The 23,314-nt window shown below is 41.2% G+C and overlaps 1 protein-coding gene and 1 long non-coding RNA gene across 9 annotated transcripts in view; one reads left to right on the plus strand and one right to left on the minus strand.

The window, feature by feature from the left end:
* Positions 1-23,314, plus strand: part of cap1 (cyclase associated actin cytoskeleton regulatory protein 1) — a 37,537-nt gene that overhangs the window by 11,675 nt on the left and 2,548 nt on the right. For 7 of the 8 annotated variants that reach the window (XM_033045238.1, XM_033045237.1, XM_033045241.1 and 4 more), the window contains 8 exons: positions 7,295-7,438; positions 9,056-9,141; positions 10,844-10,949; positions 14,423-14,594; positions 18,109-18,281; positions 18,954-19,077; positions 20,639-20,721; positions 22,472-22,612. In XM_033045238.1, coding sequence (XP_032901129.1) covers positions 7,295-7,438; positions 9,056-9,141; positions 10,844-10,949; positions 14,423-14,594; positions 18,109-18,281; positions 18,954-19,077; positions 20,639-20,721; positions 22,472-22,612 — 1,029 coding nt within the window. Of the gene's footprint in view, positions 1-7,294; positions 7,439-9,055; positions 9,142-10,843; positions 10,950-14,422; positions 14,595-16,616; positions 16,623-18,108; positions 18,282-18,953; positions 19,078-20,638; positions 20,722-22,471; positions 22,613-23,314 lie in introns of all 8 variants that reach the window. The other variant, XM_033045245.1, reaches the window with a different exon arrangement.
* Positions 16,991-17,632, minus strand: LOC116988490. Its single transcript, XR_004415961.1, has 2 exons — positions 17,520-17,632; positions 16,991-17,300 (listed from the first exon to the last, which is right to left on the minus strand). It is a non-coding gene; the product is annotated as an uncharacterized LOC116988490 (long non-coding RNA).

Here is a 23,314-nt window from a genome sequence, read left to right on the forward strand (position 1 = left end):
TTACCATTACATTTGAATTTGTTTTGAATGTGATGTGACGTTACTATATGTGTCTGATAGATAGTCAAATTTTGCTTACCTGTACTGCACAGATTTCTCTGTGCAATCAAGTGTCAGCTATTGTTCAGTGATGAACGTCTTGCCTGAGCTGGAAGGTTTTGGCTCTGGTTCCAGTTTGTGTTACTTAAGTGTTGCACTTCTTATCGAGTCCACACACAAGATTAGAAGTTGTTCAGCCAGTATCCGTATATGATTAATTCAGCTAATCTTAGTTCTCCTGCCCTCTCCCTTTAGTCAATAGACAATAGATGCAGGAGTAGGCCATTCGGGCCTTCGAGCCAGCACCACAATTCAATGTGATCATGGCTGATCATCCACAATCAGTACCTCGTTCCTGCCTTCTCTCCATATCCCTTAACTCCGCTATCCATAAGAACTCTATCTAACTCTCTCTTGAAAGCATTCAGGGAAAATATGACAGTCCCACCATCCCGGGAATTAACCTCGTGAACCTACTCTGCACTCCCTCGATATCAAGAATGTCCTTCCACAAATTTGGAGACCGAAACTGCACACAATACTCCAGATGTGGTCTCACTAGAGCCCTGTACAACTGCAGGACCTCTTTGCTCCTATACTCAACTCTGCTTGTTATGAAGGCCAACATGCCATTTGCTTTCTTCACTGCCTGCTGTACCTGCATGCTTACTTTCAGTGACTGATGAACAAGGACCCCCCAGATCTCGTTGTACTTCCCCTTTTCCCAACTTGACACCATTCAGATAATAATCGGCCTTCCTGTTTTTGCCACCAAAGTGGATAACCTCACATTTATCCACATTAAACTGCATCTGCCCACACCCAACCTGTTCAAATCACCCTGCATCCTCATAGCATCCTCCTCACAGTTCACACTGACACCCAGCTTTGTGTCATCTGCAAATTTGCTAATGTTACTTTTAATCCCTTCATCTAAATGTTTAATGTATATTGTAAATAGCTGCAGTCCCAGCACCGAGCCTTGCGATACCTTCAAATTCAAACTCCTTCAAATTGTTTCCTTTTTGATCCTTATGCAGCTCACTTTTAAATACCACAATTGAATCTGCCTCCACTACTTCCTAAGCGGAAGATTTTGGACCATAATCACTTACTGTATTTTTCCAAATATGAGTCTTCTGCCAATTTCTTCATCCTACGTCCTCTGGCTCTTAACAATTATGCCAACAGGAATAGCTTTTCTCTATTTATAGGTATTTTCAAATCTCTCATCAATATTCTCACAATCTCATCAGCAAACCCATTTTGATAAATCTGTTTAGTGCCACGCCAAAACTTTTACATCTTTCCTAAGGTGTGGTGTCTCAGAGGTTTATCATGAATTACATTTGCACTCTGCTTCTGCTTATAAGGCCCAGGATTCTATATGTGCATTTCACTGTGTTTTCAATGTGTCCTCCAATTTTAGTGAACAATATGCATCACTTTGATCTTGTACCCCTTTTAAAATTGTGTCACTTCGTTTATGTTGCTTATCCTTGCTTTTCCTATGAAAATGTAACGCCACATTTTGCAGCATTAAACTTGCATCTGCTACTAGTTTCCAACAGCCTGTTTTGTTGGATTATTTTTATCCTTGCAGTTCACGACATCTCCGAGTTTTGCATCATCTGTAAATCTGGAAAAGCTATCACCACCGAATCCAATCATAATCTTAAAAGTGAATGGAGACTGTATTCACCACCTGCCTAAATAATTGTCTCGAATAATGATGTAGAAATATACAAACTGAGCATATGACTGGTGCATGTACATTTAGCATATCTTGTAATTCTGCATGATAAACTGGATCCCAATATGTTTTTTGGGACAGGACCATGGCTTCTGCCGTGTGTTTCCAAGAAAACCCTGATGTCATTTGACATGTGCCTGGTACTAAATTCCAACAGATGCACAACATGAACTGACCTGAATTTTGGGTGTATACCAATTGGTGCCCATAAAATAGTTGGAATTGTATTTCTCTTCAGTAAAGAGAGCTTTTCAAATGTGTAGCACTAATCAAAATTACACATCTAAATTTCTAACCTGCCTGCCCTCAGGCCACTCAGCATACAATTAGTCACTTTGACCATGATGGGTCAATTTGATTCTTGTGCTGTGCTGAATTTGGGAATCATTGCCAAAATTATAATATTTCTACAATTAACACTTTGGAGAGAGAGTTGCCTGTATTCAGTCCTGATAGAGTTTGCATTTTCTTCCTGTTACTGTGCGTTTTGATTTGGTGTTCCAACGTACCAAAGACTTGCTGGTAGGTTCATTGTTTTACCTACCGTCTAGCAAAGTGGCAACCATTACAGGGAAGCTGATGATTAGGAGAGAGAGCCAATTGCAGAGCTCTAGGGAAATGAGGCAACAGAATGGGACTATTGCGATTGCTTTTGGGAGCTGTCATGGACCCAATGTGCTGAGTTGCATCCTTCTATGTCATCTAAGTAATGATTGTACCTGAGGCCAAGATGTTGAGTGTATTAAGCAGTAATGCTGAACAGAGTTAATGGATATCTAGGATCACAGATGAATCAGCATTTAACTGAGGGACTAAAAATCTGTCTGTGGATGCAGAACCACAATATATCATATGTCATCAAATTCATAAAGGCAACAAAGTGTGACTATTGGAAAAAGTGAGAAACGAGGAACTACAGGTGCTGGTTTAGACAATATCTCTGGAGAACATGGATAGGTGACATTCTGGGCACTACTTAAACCAGCACTTCAATGATTAAGCATTAGCCTGTGTAAGTAAGGATTCATATAGCACAGAAATCGGCCCTTTGGCCCGCAGAGTTTATATCAGGCAGCCATTTATACACATCCCATTTTATGCTCCACATGATCCCTCCCTAAAATTCTACCTCAAATACTAAGGGCAAATACCCAATTAATTCATTAACCCAAATGTCTTTGGGATGGGATGCACAGGGAAATTAATTATTTGGTTATTGGTAGAATGGACGACTCTCACATTTGGGAGAGGGAGTGGGTGGATAGAAGTCAGATTGCTGGAGCTATGAAACTCCTGAATTGCAGTTATTACTTTTTGATTTTTTTTCTGAAATGTTTCATTTATTTGGCATGAGGAATCAACAGCAGAAGCGGGGAATCGTTCCTTCTCTCCAGAGATGCTGCCTGTCCCGCTGAGTTACTCCAGCTGTTTGTGTCTTGCTTCAATTTATACTTCATAGGGAATCTGGTAATTGAAGTATTTTGCAGACTCTTTTTTTTGTGTTATGGAAATCCTAATGTGCAGTAATGCTGAGATGTTTGGTTGTTTGTCCTCGCATAGGTTTCCACCAGAGACTAATTGAGGTGCCACACAAGATTAAAAATAGCTGCTAATGATGCTCTGCAGTCATAATTGTCTATAAATTGCTTTCTGATGCAGTTAATTTCAAGTCTCCCTTTGTCAACAACTTTCATGTTCTCATTGATAAAGAGCATTAATTTTGCAAGTGCATTATAAAGTATAAGGTTTCCTCAAATGATTCCTAATGAGTGCTTTAGTGCAAAGTGGTTATTTTCACAGTAGAAGTAAATATTTGGACAGAGACGGTGAGACCGAATATTTGCAAAGGTGTTAGCTAGTTTGACAGCAAATTAATGGAAAACTTTAAAATGTGGTATATGTGACCCTGGGCCCACCAGTTAATGATAATGAAAAGAAGTGTCAACAATCAGCGTTGTGGTTTTATTTAAAAACAATTATTCCCAACAACTGATATAAAATATCTCAGTTTAATTTAGGGTGTTGACGTCACCTCACCTGGACTATTGTGTATAGTTGTGCAAAGAGTGATATGCTTACATTGGCAACAGTCCAGAAAATGTTTGGCAGATTAATCCCCCAGATGAAGGTGTTGTTTCATGAGGAAAGAATGAGCAAATTGGGTTTGTATTTGTTGGAATTTCATGGAAAGAGAGATCAAGAGAATGTTTTTAATGGGAGAATGTAGAATCGAGATCAGTTTAGAATAAGGGTTCACCCATTATAGACAAATGTATGTTTGGCTTGATGAGGTAGGAGAGAAGAGAGAATGACCAGGGTGGCCCTTGAATAGGTTGGCTTTAATAAACCTGTAGTTCTAATTTGATTGTTTGCAGGAGAGATTATAAGAGAGTCGTTAAGGAAAATAGTGCAATTATACAATACAATACAATACAATACAATTCAATTTATTGTCATTTGGACCCCTTGAGGTCCAAACGAAATGTCGTTTCTGCAGCCATACATTACAAAACAAAAAGACCCGAGACACAACACAGTTTACACAAACATCCATCACATCGTTGTGATGGAAGGCAAAAAAAAACGTATCTCTCCACTGCACTCTCCCCCCCGATGTCAGAGTCAGAGTCAAAGTCAAAGCCCCCGGCTGGCGATGGCGATTGTCCCGCGGCCATTAAAGCCACGCCGGGTGATGCAAGGTCGCGCACTGGGTCTTGGTGTTAGAGCCCCCGGCGTGCGCTCGCAAAGTCCCGCGGCCATTCCATACCGCAATTACAGTATAATTTAAAAACATTTAAGAAGATTGTGAGGAACTCAAAGCAGAAAGAAAGTACAAAATGCGATCTGATTTTTCTCCACAGTAATTCAAAGTGGCTTCTAGAAGCTCATGAAATGTTGAAAAATCTGTTGCATTTATCACAAACTAGTCTCTATATGGGGGGTGAGCAAGATGTTTGAAAGCAGAATCAATGAGATTCTTGCAAATGAACACTATTGAGAATAATAATATGGCCCAATGCCAGACATTTATAATCAGATTTATTTGTATTGCTGTACACCTGGCAGTATGAAAGCTCAGAGTTGACATAGATTGTGTTTCACACATTATAGTATGCATGGTTTGAGTTGCATCATGCTCCTTTTATCATGGATAATGTATTGTCGTTTACTGTGTATCTCTCACAGTACTCACCATGCTATGTTAAAGTCAATATTTGTTGGAACCATTAAAAAGGTATGGAGAGAATTATTTTGCCATTTTTGATGAGAGTATTTCATGTACTGATGCCTGTTTTACAGATTTAGAACTTTTTGTGAAATCGATAACATTAAAAGGGAAGATAACAAATATATTTAGTCATTAACTGAAAGTTTACAGTAATGATGAAAGGTTACTTGGGTTTTGATGCATTTATGCAGGCAATTCCCTGTATTTAACGTTATCAGATGTTAAACACATTCATGGGATCTGGTTTGTGGCCCTTAGGCCAAATATTGAGCTCGACTAATCTACTGCAAATAAAATATTTTTTTATGTGCTCTTCACATTTTTCAGGACGTCCCAAAACACAGTCTGGCATGTTTTCCAAACCACAGCAACTCTGACATTTATATCATCCTAGTTTTTTTGTGAAATGTTACTTGATCCCATCTTTTCACGGAAAGGTGAGATTGCAACCAGCTGCTGACAATCTCAGTACGATAGAGTAAGGGAGCTTCCATACCCCCCCCCCCCCCCCCCCCCCCCCACACGCCCCAGTAGTGTATTTCAGGCACCTCAACTTTCTCCATTGGTGGTGGGGGGGGGGGAGGGAGGAAAGATTAAAAAATGCCCTGCACTCATCTCCTTAAGACCTTCCCTGCTGACCTTTAAAACTACGTCTAGTCTTTGGCATTGTACCTTGGGAGGCAAAAGGTTCTGAAGGTCTACATTATGCAGCTCATAATTTTATATACCGCTATTGGGTTTCCTCTCAGCCTCTGACACTCCAGAAACAACAATCTGTTTTCCAAACTAGTGATTAGTCTGATTCATTTCACAGTGAATGATAGGGTCCTGGAGAATGTTAAAGAACTTTGGGATCTAGGAGTACAGGTACAGAGTTCTCTGAAAGAGGCTCACTGGTAGATAGGATGGTTTAAAAAAAAAAAGGCATTCGCCTTCGTCGGTCAAGATATGGAATATAAAAGTTGGGACATTGTCACAGACCACAAGACATTGGTGAAGCCCCATTTGTAGTAGTGTGTTCACTCACCCTGCTATTGGAAGGATGTAATTGAGCTGGCAAGAGTGCAGACAAGAATTGAGGATGTTGCCAGGGCTAGAGGAGCTGAGCTGTAGGGAGAGGTTGGGCTGGTTAGGACTCTATTCCTTGGAGTGCAGAGGCTGAGGGGTGATCTTATAGAGATGTATAAAGTCATAGAGGCGCATAGATCTGGTGGATACACATACAGGGTAAGGGAATCAAAAATCAGAGGACATGGGTATATAGTGAGAGCGGCAAGATTTAATAGCAACCTGAGGGGCAACTTTTTCACTAAGGGTGGTGTGTATATGGAATGAGCTTCCAGGGGCGGTAGTTGAGATAAGTACTCTAACAGCATTTACAAGACACATCAGAAAGGTTTAGAGGTACCTGGAACAACTGCGGGCAAATGAGACTTGCTTGGATGAAGAAGTCGAATTGGACTGAAATTGAAATTGCCTTTATTTGTCATTGTAAGCACTGCATACAACAAAATTATTATTGCCACTCCATTGGTGCATAATATACAAACATAAAAACACAGGACACCATTTAAAAACAATGGTATAAAACTAGGTATCATGATAAATAAATAATCAGTGTTGCACATGGTGATAGTAAAGTGCGAGGTAGGTAGTAGCATGGAAGAGTGCAGCATGAATAATGCTCAGTGTTTTTTCATATTGAGTGTGAAGATTGCTTTGGGGGGAAAACTGTCTCTGAGTCTGGAGGTGCGTGTTTTGGCTGACCTGTAACACCTGCCAGAGGGCAACAGTTCAAAAAGGTGGTGTGGGGAGTCTTTGATGAATTTAGTGGCTCTGATGAGGTAGCGTGAGGTGGCAATGTCCTCCAGAGAGGGCAGTGGGCAGCCGGTGATTCTCTCTGCTGTTTTTACCACTCTCTGGAGCGCCTTCTTGTCTGCAGCAGAGCAGCCTGCATACCATACTGACAAGGCCCTGTTGCTGTGCTGGATGCTATGAATAATGTTATTTTTCCTCTGAAGGTTGAAGTCTCCCACTTCCATCCATCTCTGTATCCACCTTTTCCGAGTACTTAAGTAAATTAACGTGTTTTGACATTGACATTACACACATTCGGGAAGAGAACATTTTCAGAAACTTTAGTCGTAATTTTCGATAGTTGTGCTTGTTGCAAGCACAGTGAATAATGCATTTTACTTTTGATCTATTTATTATACTACATTCTGCAATGTTTTCTGCAATTATAGCAATGTTTATTTGCTTTGTCTCTTCAGGCTAAATTGACCGCACTACTGCAGCCACTGTCTAATAAAATTGTGCAGATCCAAGAATTCAGAGAGAAAAATCGTGGAAGCAAGCAGTTTAATCATCTATCAGCAATTAGTGAAAGCATTCCTGGTCTTGGATGGCTGGCAATTGTAAGTATTTTACTGCAAAAAAAATAACCAAACAGCTGGAGGAATTGTGCAGCATCAATAGGAGGGAAGGGGAATTGTCAACGCTTTGGGTTGAAATAATGCAACAGGAATGAGAATGAAGAGGAATGATAGTTGGTATTAAGATGGTGAAGGGTGAGATGGGCCAGTAGATGATAGGTGGGCCAAGGAAGGGTGAGGATTACAGGCAAATGTAGTCAGAAGCAGGAGCGATGGAGTTGGAGACAGAGGCAGGTGGATGATAGGTGGAAGCTGGCTCGAAAGGAAAAAAAGACAAATAGAACCAAATTTGCGTTGGGGGAGGTGTAGTCAGCTGCTGGGAGTGGGATCAGCACTGGTAGCATTTGTGTACCTGTTACAATATGATAAGTATTGTCTCCATAAGTATGTGCTTGTTCATTTAAACATGCAGCCTTTCCCAGGGGATAGCGAGTTCCTTAATAAGAACACAGCAAAAATTATGGCATATGTACATTATTTTCTACTGTGTTCTTGTTAAGGAGCTTTTATTTTGTATGTGAACTTTTGGCTTTTTGATTTACTACTCAGTGCTGTGTTGCAAACTGGCACAGCGATTATGTTTAGGAAAGAACTGCAGATGCTGGTTTAAATCGCAGGTAGACACAAATTGTTGGAGTAACTCAGCGGACAGGCAGCATCTCTGGAGAGAAGGAATGGGTGAAGTTTCGGATCAAGACCGTTCTTCAGACTGATAGTCAGTGCTATCAGTCTGAAGAAGGGTCTCGACTTGAAACGTGTCTACATCGATTATGTTAGCGGTTGTGGAGTCACTTGCTGGGTAATATATGAGATGGAAGAGATTGCCCAGCCTGAAGAGGAGAATGAGTACAATGAAAACAAATTGTTAACATTGTAGCTGCATTTGGGTATTGTTGGAGCTGAAGCAATTTTACCTTCTATTTGTGGTGTTGGATATCTCCAAAAGGAATTGGAATGTGTTAAAGTAATGCAATTGTTGATCTAGTATGGAACAAACTTAATTCTGCCAGCAGGATACATTTCTTTTGAATAATCAAAAAAAGTATGGTGCAGATTTCCTGATGTTGCCTTTTAGAAACTGCCTCGTAATTGTTGGCATATACATCTGGATAAATATAAATATGTAGAATCTCCCAACACTCTGGTCCTAATGACCCCTAAGAATTTAAAACCTGATGCTTACACTACCTTAAATCAGCAAAGATAAGATTCATGAGGGGAGAGTAACTTTGAAGTGCTTAAAATAGTCAGCAGTCTTTATACTGACTCGCAAGAGACTGCAGATGCTGGAATCTAGCAACAGACTATCTACTGGAGGAGCTCAGTGGGTCGAGCAGTATCTGGTGGGAAATGGAAGATCAAGATTTTGGGTTGGAATCCTTCAACTGTGACATCTTTGTAACTGGCTCCTGTGAAATTGACAATGTTAATCATGTTTGCTTGGCATTGGTGGCTCCTATGCAAATAAAGGCAGGTTGCAAGTGTTTGAGAAATGTGCATTTGATAAATTCTTTGAAATCTTGATGGCAGAAATAGTTTTGATATAAGAATAATAAAATCAGAGGCATTGAAATTAATGAAATTACTTTTTCTTTGTAGACTCCAAAACCTGGCCCTTATGTTAAAGAGATGACAGATGCTGCTATGTTTTACACCAATAGGGTTCTGAAGGAGTACAAAGAAACGTATGAGTACCATTTACATTCTTTTGCATTTAATGGAATCTGTTAATACTTTCATAGTCTCATTTTCTGAAAACTGCATAAAATTTTGCATGTTTTAAACATCCCAATCATATAATTTAGCTGCAAATCTCACAGCTGTACTTAATTTCTGTGCCAAGTATGATTTATGAAAAAATAATTGGATAAAAAATTATGCAGACTTAATTTAAGCATTTAAATACATGCAGATGTTTTTCAAGTTGATGCTTTCTGTAATTACAATCAAAAATTGGGATTGGTTTAGTTATAAAATTGGAAAGGTAGGAAATTGTGGACATATTCAACACGTTAGATAGCATAATTTCTTTCCACAAATTCCACTAGACTTGAATATTTCCAACATTTTCTGTTTTGTTTTAAACATATTTCCAAAATATGCGGTATTTTTCTCCTGTAAATTCCCAGCGCATGAACATCTTTCCATTTACATCCACCAACTACTTGAGTCTTTGTTGGTGATCAATTTATTCCCAGTGCAGCTCTGAACAACATCTTGTGAATTGTAATGAATTATCTAATCTTAAAATGTTTCCGTCTCTCTCTGGGATGCCAAAACAATTGTTTCATTTCGTATCACAAATGCTAACCATGAAACTATCAAATTGCTGAGGAAGTAAAAAACAATCTCATTCAATAATGACTTTCACGGACAAAAATCTATCATCTTTGCCTGGGCTTTGTGTGACTTGAGGCACAGCGACTGGCCTCTGAAATGACCTTGTAACCCAAATAGTTCAGAGACCAATTCGGGCATTGGCTTACTTGGTAACTTTGCCTCTGATGTCCACATCCTGTGAATAAATACAACTGAAGGGCCAGATTTTTGTTTTAACCTTTTACATTGGTCTTGAAATCAAAATGGCAGCAACGTTGTAATCTCGGCTTACAAATATTTTTTCTTTTTTTTAAATATCATTCAATTCTTGATTATCTAAAGTTGTCTGTAATTCCTGCTTGTTTGTGCAAGTTGATTATGTATTTTTAGGATAAATTACGTTTAAACGTTCTAGTCTGTTCCTCCATTTAACAAGATCATGGATGATCTGTAATAAATGTCCATGTTGCCTCTACCCAATTTATGTATACAAACCATTTTAAATTGTCTCACAAATAACAATTACCATGCTTTCAGCCTGCTGTGCAAACAGACTACTCCACACTTGCTTCTGAAAATTACACCTCTGAAGTTAGAGTAAAAGTGAGGCAACACTAGAAGAGGGGGAAGAGGGAGTTTGAGTGAGCTGCCGTGATGAAAGACACATTTTTCACTAAATTACGAAGAGAAGGTAGGGTACATCGGTAACAAAAGTAGACGTTAAAGTTCATTCTGTTAATATTCTTCCCACCTAACAACTGCAACTCCAAAGCTCTGACTTTTTTTCCCTCACCATAAGCAACAGCTTCAGAGGAAGCCAGCATTGATCTGGAGATAGCGATAGATACAGCATGATAGTTATGGGAAGATCTGATGGCTTCCATTTCAGGTCTTGGTGCCTTTTACCTTTGCCATAAACCCTTTTTTGACTTAAGCTCCCCTTGTTTCTTGCTACCCTGACATATTTTGTGAGAAATGTAATAAATCTCATACAGAGGTACACAAAAAGAAAGAGATGCACAGAAAGCAGTGATACTTAGACTAATGAACATCATGTTAACATTTCAGTAACAAGAAGCATGTGGAGTGGGTCAAGGCCTACATAAGTTTCTGGTCTGGACTTCAGGCCTACATCAAAGCAAACCACACCACAGGGGTTTCGTGGAACAAATCTGTGAGTGATTTTTTTTTAAATATTCTGTTTTTAATTGTTTTGTTCATTAGATTGTGTCTTTACTATATGGTTGTACATTCCAGGTTGATGCAGGTCATTGATATCGGCTCTTGTTACAGTTGTGCCAGTGTCTGCGAATATTGCAGTGCTGAATGTAGTCTTTGCTAACCAATGATTTATACTTGCCATTTTGAAGGTGATGGAAGCTTGGGTGAAATGGGAACTGGCCATTCCCCGGGGATATATTCTCTCCCTCCAGACATGACAGCATTGGAAAGTACAATAAATTGAATAAATATTATTAATTGGAATAAGAGTATTTATAAATCTGTAATACAGGTGCACAACCTTTTATCCGAAGATCCAAATAACGAAAACCTCCGAATAGCAGACATTTTTTCGGTCCTTGAAGAAAGGTCCTTGAAAACGTTCACGGAGGGCGGCCCGCAGAGGTGACAGCGGAACCTCCGGTCGGTCCTCGAAGAAAGGGGAACCAAATCCCCATTCATAAAAGAGAAGGTGAGGGTATATTGCGCGAGTTAATAATTGACAATATGCTGCTGCCTGCCCGCTGAGTTAAAAAGTTCCCACGGTAGACTCACGATATACAGTGTATCGTGAGTCTTGCGTGGGAACTTTTTAACTCAGCGGGCAGGCAGCAGCAGATTGTCGCTCCCTTAAGTTTCACCTCACCTACACCCCTCTGCTTCCCGGCCATGTGTGTGACCCCTTCCCTCCCCTCTCCAGCTCCCCGCTCATTGCACCGGCGCGGGGGCTTTGCACTGGCTTCATGTTGGCGATACCAGCAGGTCAGTGCCAGTAACCGGAGACGTCAGGACCAACGGGACACCGCCCCCCAGGCCCACTGCAAGCACGGAGATCCCAGAGACCCACAGCCAGCAGCAGCCCAGCCCTGTTCCAACTCCAGAGGAAAACTGCAAACTGGCCGGAGACGTCAGGACCACCAGAAGCCGTTCCCCGAGCTGCGCCCCCTCATCGGGACACCGACCCCCAGGCCCACCGCAAGCATGAAGATCCCAGAGACCCACAGCCAACAGCAGCCCAGCCCAGCCCCGCTCCAACTACAGAGGAACCTGGGTTGCGGATGACGGGGCGCAGCTAGGGGCGTCGTAGGGGCCCATCCGGGAGCGGGTTCCTGTTGGTCCTGACGTCTCCGGCCACCTGCCATCCTCCGGGAACTGTACCGCCCTTGCAGGAGAGTGGGGTTGTTTGCAGTTGCAGAGGGAGGGGGCAAGGGCGGTACAGTTCCCAGTCTCAGCTCCAGTCCAGGGGGGTGGCCGGAGACGTCAGGACCAACGGGACACCGACCCCCAAGCCCACTGCAAGCACGGAGATCCCAGAGACCCACAGCCAGCAGCAACTCCAGCCCAGCCCCGCTCCAACTCCAGAGGAACATGTAGGGGCAGAAGCTGATGGCGTGCAAGGTACGTCTTGTTCTTGGGGTGGCGGATGAGGGGGCGCAGCTCGGGCTGTGGGCAAACTGCCACTTGTCGCCGTAGCGGCCCATCGGGGAGCGGATTCCTCTGGAGTTGGAGGGGGAGGGGGGTATTATGCTGTTTGATCGCCCCCTGCTATCCCAGGGACAGGGAGACACAGCGGCTTTTTAGACTGGTGGGCAATCACTTCCAAAGTTCTGCCCACACAGTCAGTACACCTCTCCTACACTGCATTTCATACAAACATTTATTCTGCAAGAAAAAACTACATTGAAGACTCAAACTCGCGACCGAGTAACTGCCAGGATCGAGGCGCAAACTCGCGACCTAGCTCGGGGATTCAAGAATCCCCGAGCTAGACCGCCTAAGGGTATGTAGCTCCGCTAGGATGACATGAGTGCGAGAGGTGATTCAATGCTGTGGGCACATTTACAAATTCAGGAATTCATTCAACACACTGCATTTCATACAGACATTTATTCTGCAAGAAAAAACGACATTGAAGACTCAAACTCGCGACCGAGTAACTGCCGGGATCAAGGCGCAAACTCGCGACCTTGCGGATATGAGGTTGTGGTTCCGAAGGCCGACAAATTCTGAATTACGAATAGTGTCTGGTCCCAAGGCTTTCGGATAAAAGGTTGTGCACCTGTACTTTGAATTCAACTTGAAGAATATGGGAGTTACTATTTTCTCAACAAAGATTCAATGTAAACTATGCACAAATTGCCGTTTAGAGAAGAGGTATGATGTATGAAATAAGCTACCCGAGGTTGAAATTGGTGAGATGTAAAAAAAATGTAACTCCAGGATCCATTTCTGAGTTACTCCAGATGTATGTGTCTACCTTTCAATTCTTCTTTAATAGGATCCTGTGAGGAGCAAAAAATATAAATTTTTAATAATGATAAATAGAAAACAATGGGAAAAGAATCATTGTTACTAGGTTTTTTTTTTCTTCCAACAGATGGTCTGGCTCAAACATAATTTTCTCAATTGTCTATTTCCAAGACATGCATTTGTGTAGAGTAGTTTATTAATCACAGAAACAAACACAGATTCAATTGTGTTCATTATGCCCAGGATTTCATTGGAAGTGCCTTTTAATCAGCTTTAGTTTTCTTTACTCATATCAGTATGCAATGATGTATAATTTTAACAATTGCACAATAAAAATTACCATTAACTATGCTCGACCTATGTATTTTGCAAATGTCCAGCTCAATCCTCATTTTCATCCAACTTCCAATGAATTTTAAATGGGCCAAATAAACTAATAGATGGGATGGATATTGAGAAGTTGAATTTGAACAGGAAATAATGAGGGTAGCTGGGAATTTTGTTGTGAGGTACAATGATGAATAAAGAAAAATCATTTCCATTGTGTATTATTGATAAGGGGGTATAAATTCAAATTGGCGAACGTAGTGAAAATGTGAGCATTTAACTTAATTTGATCAGCAGTTATCTTCCTTTGACGTCCCACCCACTCCAGTACCACCGTTAATCCCAAATTGTGAAATTTAAGGGTGATAGAATATTAATTTAGAGGATTTTGAGGCAAATTTTGTCCAGGAGTCTGAATTTTGTCTGAATTTGAAAGGTTAAAGGTTTTTGTGGCGGTGGTGCAGCAGCCTTGCAGCTGCAGGGACCAGCGTTTAATCCCGACCTAGGGTGCTGTCCATATACAATTTGTGTATTCACTCCTTGTGTGGTTGGGTTTTCTCCCACGTCCCAACGATTAATTTGCTACTGCAAATGATCCCTTATTATTGATTAATGGAAACATTTCAAAGGAGAGTTAAGGGGAATGTGCAAAGAAAGACCTGATGGGTCAAAAGGGCTCTTTTAATTTGTTACAAATATGATAAAAAAATCTATTTAGAAGACTCTTTATTATCAAGTGCAAGAAATTGTTGGATTTGATATGGTGACATTTCTAAATCTTATCTCAGCAGTTTTATCTTGACCTATGGTATGGAAAAGTATATCTCTGTCTCATTTTCATCTTCTCAGGGTAAGATAGCAACTGTCTCTGCTGGTTCTGCTCCACCATCTGGAGGAGCTCCTGTTCCCCCACCTCCTGGACCACCACCTGCACGTGCTCCTGTGGTTTCTACAGACGACACAGAGATTTCACGAACGGCTCTGTTTGCTGACCTTAATATGGGAACTGATGTTACTAGTAGTAAGTAATGTACAGCGAGTTTGTTGTTGGTACTTAATTCTAAAAGCAAATGTAAACAAGCGAAAATATCTACCGATATTTCTGAACTCTGACAGTTGGATCCGAAAAAGGAAAGATTGTCCAAAGCATATCCCTTTTTGAGGGAAGGGTGGATAGAAAGGAGGATTTATTTTGAACAAAACTTTTAGTAAAGAGCGTAAGAAGGAACTGTAGATGTTGGTTTACACCGAAGATAGACACAAAATGCTGGAGTAGCTCAGCAGGTCAGACACAATGCTGGACTTACTGAGTTACTGCAGCAGCATTTTGTATCTATCTTGTTGGTAAAGATATGGTTACTTCCTTGGGGGGGGGAATGCAGTATCCATTATCTTTATGGGAAGTCTAATGAACAGTAACTAGGTATCTAAGTGACTATTTGGATTAAATAAAAGTTTAAATGCCCTCATCTTCTTCCACTTCATTCTCTGCTACACCCTTCCCTACATAAATTGCGGGTGCAGTTTGCAAAATCCCAATCATTTTAATTTATTAAAACTGACAATTTTAGCATTAAAATGTATTTCTTTATTCACAAATCTAATGAGCTAACAATCCAAGATTTTGTTCTCTACACCAAACCAGGGAGTTTGTACTTTTGAGAAATTAACATTTGTTTTAAAAGAATGTTAATGAAATTGAATTCAGTTCATATCAGTGGTCAATAGATAGATAGATATAACTTAATTGCCACACAACCAAGGTCGGTGGAATTTGGGTTGCCAGCAGCGGTACAGTAATAAAGAACACAACCACAATAAAAATTTTACACAAACATCCACCACAGCATTCATCACTGTGGTGGAAGGCACAGAGCTTGGCCAGTCCTCCTCCATTTCCCCCCGTGGTCGGGACCACCACCCTCCACAGCCGTTGCTGCGGGCGTCCAGATGGTAAGGGACAAAGTCAAAGTCAAGGTGAGTCCAGGATCGGCTCTTCCCAACCAGAGACCGCGGCTTCAGCCTGGCGGTGGAAGCTTCTTCTTCCCCCCCGGGTCCTCCACGAGGGATCCCGGGCTGTAGACGCCGCACCAGCTGGAGTTCTGCAGACTGCGGCTTCAGACTGCCGGCTGCCGGCTGCCGCGGGCCAGCGTAACGGAGCGCTCCCCTCCAGCGAGGTCTCACCCGCTCCGCGCCGAGAGTCCACGCTGCGCCCGCCGCTGAAGCTCCGGGCGCGTCTCCGGGAAAGTCCGCGCCGATCCTTGCTGTTAGGCCACGGGGGAGACGACCTGAAAAAGTCGCCTCTCCATGGAAGAGGCGGCCGAAACGGTTTCCCCCACACCACCCCCCACACATAACACACAAAGAAACGTTAAAAACAGACTTTTAAACATACTAAAAAAATAAAAAAAGTTGGGAAAAAACGGACACGCTGCCGACAGGCTGCTGCCAGTGCTACGTTTGGCTGGCTGATATGCTAACAGGAATTTAATGAGAAAGTGGTGACCAACTCTCATAGAAGTGCATTTCAAATGGGAGCTCTTGTTTGATCCTTTAAAAATAATTCAAATGGGAGGAATCGCACAGTTGACTTTGTAAAGGGCTTGTCAGTAAACGGCAAACAGTTATGACGCCGAACGGACATGGAGCCAAAATGATAAATAGATAACCCCAACCCCGAATGGACATGAAGTTCCGAATGGACATGTCAGTTTGGCGTCATAGCTGTTCGACATCATGTCCTTTCGGCATATTGGCTTCGGCTTCTCGTCCTTCGGCAAAAATGAATTTGGCGTCCTGTCCGCACACACAAGCACACAGCATTGGGAGTAATTAGCAATTGCCATCCTTGAGTAGTAATTAATTACTAGGAGTAATTAGCGATTACCCTATTCTCTTTACTCTTCCTCGTTTTATTTTTTTAAATTTTTATATCTTTTATTTATTAGAAGTAATGTACATTACAACGATATAAGCCAAGGGTAACATAATACAATTCCTGTACCACTTCTTATTTTAAACCTTAAAAAGAAGGAAAGTAGAGAGAGTTAGATAGGATAGTAAGTGCGTGAGAGAGTGATCAAGAGAGACCTGTAGAAACGTAAAACCTGAAAAAGAGATTTAAAAAAAGGATCAAGGAGAAAAAACCCCCCAAAAAACCAAGAAACAAAAAAGAAAGAAAAGATATAAGAAAGTAAAATAAGATAAAAGGGATATACCTACTTCTTATCTTTACACACCCCTCACCAGGCCCTGAAACCATTTATTTTCAAAATTGTGTTGCACCCTATACTTGTAATAAGTCGATAAATGGAGACCAAATCTTTTGGAAATGGTCTGCTTTGCCTGCTAGGAGGAATCTCATGTCTTCCAGGTGTAAAATTTCGGACATATTTGAAATCCACATTTTTATCGTAGTCTTCCTCGTTTTCTGTCTGCACTTTTTTTTCCTCGCCTCTGGTCTTTGTCCAATCAATTTGCCAATCAAGCTTCCTACTTCCTCATCCTCACCTATATGTGCCTATAACTTGCCAGACTTCCCCCACCTTCTAGCTTTCTTCCCCCCCCCCCCACCCCACTGTCTGAAGAAGGGTCCTGACGTGAAGCATTGCCTGTCCGTGTTCCCTGAAGATGCTGGCTGACCCACTGACTTACTTTAGTGCGTTATGCCTTTTCTTGTAATCGGCACCTGCAGTTCCTTGTATCTGCCTGCTAAACTAAGGTTGTCCTAAAGGGCATGTCCCACTTTCACGACCTAATTCACGACCTCTGCCGAGTTTTCCCTTGACTAGTACTCGCAGCATGGTCGTCACAAGGTCATAGGTAGGTCGTGATGCTAGTCGTAGGCAATGTGGCATCAAGTAGGTCGGGGTGTTTTACTAACATGATGAAAAATGTCCACGAGTAAAAAAGGTCGTGAATTGGTTCGTGAAAGAGGGACTGGCACTTAACTGAATTAGTCATTGAATGGAGATTCTGAATCATACTGATGATTCTTCAATTCTGCAATCGCTGGACACTGTCCTCTAATGATGAGAAGAAAATGAACTTCATTTACGATGTCCTCCCTTCTCTCGTGATGCCTGAGATCCCATCTACATCGACTTGTTTCCTTTATATTCAGCTATTCTAATAACAGGCCATTATCAATTTTTAGCAGTCTTCACTTCCACCTCTTCTATGACATCTGACAGTGTCTTCCTTGGTCAAGGATGATATCCTGAGTACTTATTTACTATCTCAACCATCCCCATATGGTCCCTAATCTGGCCCTCTCCTCTTCTAAATATCTGTTTATTATTCTGCTGCATTGAACAGGTGATGAACTAAAATGTTCCAGAAAAGCACAACTTGATTCTGCTGTAAACAGTCATAGATTTATACAACATGGAAACTGACATTATGGCCCAACTCTTCCAAGTTGTCATTCTGAGCTGGTTCAATTTACCTGGGTTTGGCCCATATCACTCTTAACCTTACCATATACCTGTCCAAGTGTCGTTTAAGTATTCTAATTATAAATTCTGTTAACTCAGGGCTGAAGCATGTACCGGATAGCAATAAAACCCACAAAAATCCTGCATTAAAAACTTCAGCTGGACCTTTTGCTTCTGGTCCAAAGCCATTCAAAACGGCTACTCCAACAGTGAAGCCAGCAGCCAAACAAGATCCACCCGTGCTGAAACTTGAAGGCAAGAAATGGGTAGTGGTGAGTCACAAAGTTTATTCAGTATCCTGGAAATGAAGCATTAGAATAGCGAGAGGTTTTATGATTGTGTTTGGGGGAAGTGGGTGGTGTGGAAGAGCTGATGTGAAAGAGTCGAGAGATTTTACATTCTGGCTGATTTGTATTTGAGGATTGTGGGAGTAGAAGGGGGGGGGGTCTGGGGTGTGATAGTTGCCCAGTACAGGATAAAGTGAGTAGGAAAAGTTTTATGTGGAAAAGTTGTCCAGTCTCTGTGTCTGATCATCTAGTAACTCAACAACTGGAGGTTTGCCTGTGGAAGGATGGGACTAAAATTTGAATTAGCCATGATGCTCATGGGGAAAATGGGCACATTTCACTGAGCTACCCTGGGGTGACTGACAATGTGGAACTTCCCCCTCACTGAGGAGCGATTAGGCTTGAACTGAAAATAAGTCAGGCAATCATTGTTGCACATCAACATTTTTTTGGGAGCTTGTAATCTGGAGTTCTGCATCTACAGATATATCCTCTGGATAGAATGTCATATTTTTACAATTGAGAAGTGTCTTTGTGCAACACTGAATTATTAGCCAGCGATTATGCATGAATTGAATAACTAAGTTTTCTCTTTACCACATGAGCTGTATTTCCATCTTATTTGTGAAATGGTTTAAAATTGTGCTCTGCTTGTAGGAACACCAAATGAATGCGAGTAACCTGGTTATTCAGGACACTGTATTGAGGCAGGTTGTGTATGTCTATAAATGTACGCAATCTACTCTTACCGTCAAGGGGAAGATCAACTCCATCACTATCGGTAAGTGGAAATGTGCAAGGATGGAATCTTCAAACTACTTTTTAAGAGCCTGAGGCATATTTTACCACCAAACTAATCAATGAAAATAAATGTAATAATCTGCTTTGCTTTCATCAAGTGAGCAAATTAATAGACCTGTATGATGATGTGATTTTCCTCCCATGACGGTCCCTATCACAAACTGCTTTGTAGCCAACAACTGCACCCTTTCCTTTGAAACTGAAGCTGAGCTAGGCACTCTGGTGCCATATTTGGGGACGACAGATGGCACAATGGGCTAAGTGTTCGGCTGGTGACCGGAAGGTGGCCGGTTCGAATCCCGCTTGGAGTGCATACTGTCGTTGTGTCCTTGGGCAAGACACTTCACCCACCTTTGCCTGTGTGTGAATGTGTGTGAGTGATTGGTGGTGGTCGGAGGGGCCGTAGGCGCAGAATGGCAGCCACGCTTCCGTCAGTCTGCCCCAGGGCAGCTGTGGCTACAGAAGTAGCTTACCACCACCGAGTGTGACTGAGGAGTGAATGAATAATGCGATGTAAAGCGCCTTGAGTATTAGAAAGGCGCTATATAAATCCCATCCATTATTATTATTATTATATTTGAGCCTGAGTTAACCATCCATTTCCACTCTACACGACTTTGCCCTCTCTCACCTTATCTATTGTTGAAACTCATCTTTTGCTTGATTGGCTCCCAATTAAATATCAAATAGATTACAATTCTTTTTTTTTTTTTCAAGAGTTTGGTTTTCTATCTTTTTCATGCCTTATTAGCTTCCTGTGCTCCTAGACTTTTGGAATACATGTTTTTTGCTTTATTTGCAACTTTCAAGTATAATATAAAACATTTGCATATTTATGTAAAAATGCATTTTACTGTATTCTTCATGTTTAGTTTATAGATGCAGCATGGAAACAGACCCTTCGGCCCACCGAGTCCGCATCGACTAGTGATCCCCCCGCACATTAGTACTGCCCTACACACTGGGGACAATTTTTACATTTATACCAAGCCAATTAACCTACAAACCTGTACCTCTTTGAAATGTGGGAGGAAACTGAAGATCTCAGAGAAAACCCACGCAGGTCACGTGGAGAACGTACAGACAAACACCAGTAGTCAAGATCGAACCCGGGTCTTTGGCGCTGTAGCTCTACCGCTACACCACAGTGCCGCCCTGGTCAAATATGATACCAGTTCATTTTATACATTAGTTTACAACAACAATGTTGGGCTACATTAGTGATTGAAAATCTCCCTACACGTCTGCATACTTATTCAGTGAACAACTGAGCTACTCAAGTAAAATTATGAAGCCTGCTGAATTACCTGACATTCTTCAGTATATCATTAGAGTTGCGACCATGCACCTTAACATACATTGCTTGAATGTGTCCAACCATGTAATCACAGAAGATTATGCAAAAATGCTTTTGCCTCTATACGTGTAAGCCTCTATACTGTACATAGAAGACTTCCTAAATGCAAATGAGAGTGAATGTTCTTAATATTTATAATTAGCTTTGTATAGCCTGATGAATATCCTTTCTTTTTGTTTTGCAGATAACTGTAAAAAGATGGGTCTTGTTTTTGAACATGTTGTTGGAACTGTGGAGATCATTAATTCTAAAGATGTGAAAATTCAGGTAATTGAAACGACATAGCTACTGTACCCATATTTATTTGGAAGAATTTGATGTTAGATGTGAACTGGTTGGAGGTGAAAATCAATTCATTTAATTTTTTTCACTGATATTTATATACACCCTCCAACACATAGAAACATAGAAAATAGGTGCAGGAGGAGGCCATTCAGCCCTTTGAGCCAGCACCGCCTGCCTTCTCCCCATATCCCTTGATTCCACTAGCCCCTAGAGCTCTATCTAACTCTCTCTTAAATCCATCCATTTGGCTTCCACTGCCCTCTGTGGCAGGGAATTCCATAAATTCACAACTCGTTCTGGGAGAAAAAGTTTTTTCTCACCTCAGTCTTAAATGACCTCCCCTTTATTACATAGAAACATTGAAAATAGGTGCATGAGTAGGCCATTCGGCCCTTCGAGCCTGCACCGCCATTCGATATGATCATGGTTGATCATCCAACTCAGTATCCCATCCCTGCCTTCTCTCCATACCCCCTGATCCCTTTAGCCACAAGGGCCACATCTAACTCCCTCTTAAATATAGCCAATGAACTGGCCTCAACTTCCTTCTGTGGCAGAGAATTCCACAGATGCACCACTCTCTAAGACTGTGGCCCCTGGTTCTGGACTCGCCCAACATAGGGTACATTTTTCCTGCATCCAGCTTGTCCAGTTCATTTACAATTTTATATTTCTATAAGATACCCCCTCATCCTTCTAAACTCCAGTGAATACAAGCCTAGTCTTTTCAATCTTTCCTCATGTGACAGCCCCGCCATTCCAGGGATCAATCTCTTCCCAGGGATCAACACATGTCATTAAAATGATGTTAGTACCCACAAATATATTGGTGGCGGTCAACTTCAGCTTTCCACAACTCCTTTGATCCATGTTTTTGAAATGACTGTCTTGCATCGGTACTAGAGGGGCATGTCACAGGGAGTGTCTAGTTTATAGCTTTAAGTTCTCCTCAATTTATAGCCATCACTGACATTAGCAAAGTCAACTAAGGATTGCAGGTTTCTGTTTAACTGGATGTGCAAACTCTAAAATTCTATTGTCAATATAATCAAAATCTGGAACATTGATTTATTATTACAAGTAAAGAATGTTATGAAAGATAAATGTTGCTTGGCAATGCAAAGAGGACCAACTGCCATCATGAGAAAATAATGTATTTATATTAGTCTTCAGATGTAGCTTTTATCTCCAATTTTGTCTCTGCTGCATGCCCAAAGATGAAAGACAGTCACTTCCTACGTATGCAGTTTAAAGCTTATGCAGTTATAACTAAATATGCACCAATATCGTCTCGAAGTTCCTTTCATTAGTGGGTCACATCCGCAATAGTTACACAATGTGATGATAGCATGCACGTATAGCATCAAATATTTGCAGGTAGCAGTGATCCAAACACTGAATCATTTTACCTGCAAAAATCCAGTGTAAAAATTAAAGTGGGAATTTTTTTTTGCTGATTTTTGAATTGAATATATCAGTTTGCAAAATGTTCAGGTCTGAAGGTCTTATTTTCATCGTTAATAAAGGAAAACTTCAATTTTCTATTGAATAAAGTAGATGCACAACCAAACTCACCAACCTTTTTTTACACCGCAGAAGCTTTTGTAGCTAATTTAGTTGTCTTTAGTTTTACATTTTCAAATATGCCACCTTTCTTGATTGTTTCTCATTGGTACGTTGCAGTCTGTGCAAAACCCATGTTCAATGTGGTTCTGTAATTTTTCTTCTGTAGGTTTTGGGTAATGTGCCAACTATCTCCGTTAATAAGACCGATGGCTGCCATATCTACCTTAGTAAGGATTCTCTCGCTTGTGAGATTGTCAGTGCCAAGTCCTCTGAGATGAACATATTGATTCCTGAAAAGGATGACTTTGTAAGTACAATTCACTCAATTCTCTTTTTTTTTTAAATGTTAATGTGAGTGACTCAGTATCCCATAGAACGCAATGAGCAAAGGTTTATTGCTTTCAAGTTTATCTTTCTTTCCTCGTCCCTCTAATGTATTGCAAATGTGATGTTTTAAGAAAGCCAGTTTGGAATAATACTCTTTTTTATTTGACCACATTGCTACAATGGGGAAGGAGCCTGCATGTCAAAATGTAATCCATGTTCATTGATTTGTGTTTCCTTGCTGATTGTTAATTCTTTTAGACATTTCAGATTAATACGTTTTGACTCTTATTAGGCCAGAAACACTTCTATTTCATTAGGCCCTCAAAATTTAAAGGTGAACCAATCAATTTCCCGAGATCTTCAGTTTGCTCCGACATTCCAAAGTAGGTTAATTGGCTTGGTTCACATGTAAAATTGTCCCTAATGTGTGTAGGGCTGTGTTAATGTGTGGAGATAGCTGGTCGTCACGGACCCGGCAGGCTGAAGGGCCTATTTACTCGCTGTATCTCTAAACTAAACATCCTTCATATAACATGGTTGAAAGAATGACACACAATGCTCCAAATCGAACTGACTGGTGCAACCTAAGCAGTAGTTTATTCAACAGTAATGTGGCATCCTGACTCCTATACTCGAGCATTAGGTTCCGTTTGAGCCTTCTACATGCTCCAGAATTGGAACA

The sequence above is a fragment of the Amblyraja radiata genome, chromosome 27 (assembly GCF_010909765.2).
Source record: "Amblyraja radiata isolate CabotCenter1 chromosome 27, sAmbRad1.1.pri, whole genome shotgun sequence".
Lineage (NCBI taxonomy): Eukaryota > Metazoa > Chordata > Chondrichthyes > Rajiformes > Rajidae > Amblyraja > Amblyraja radiata.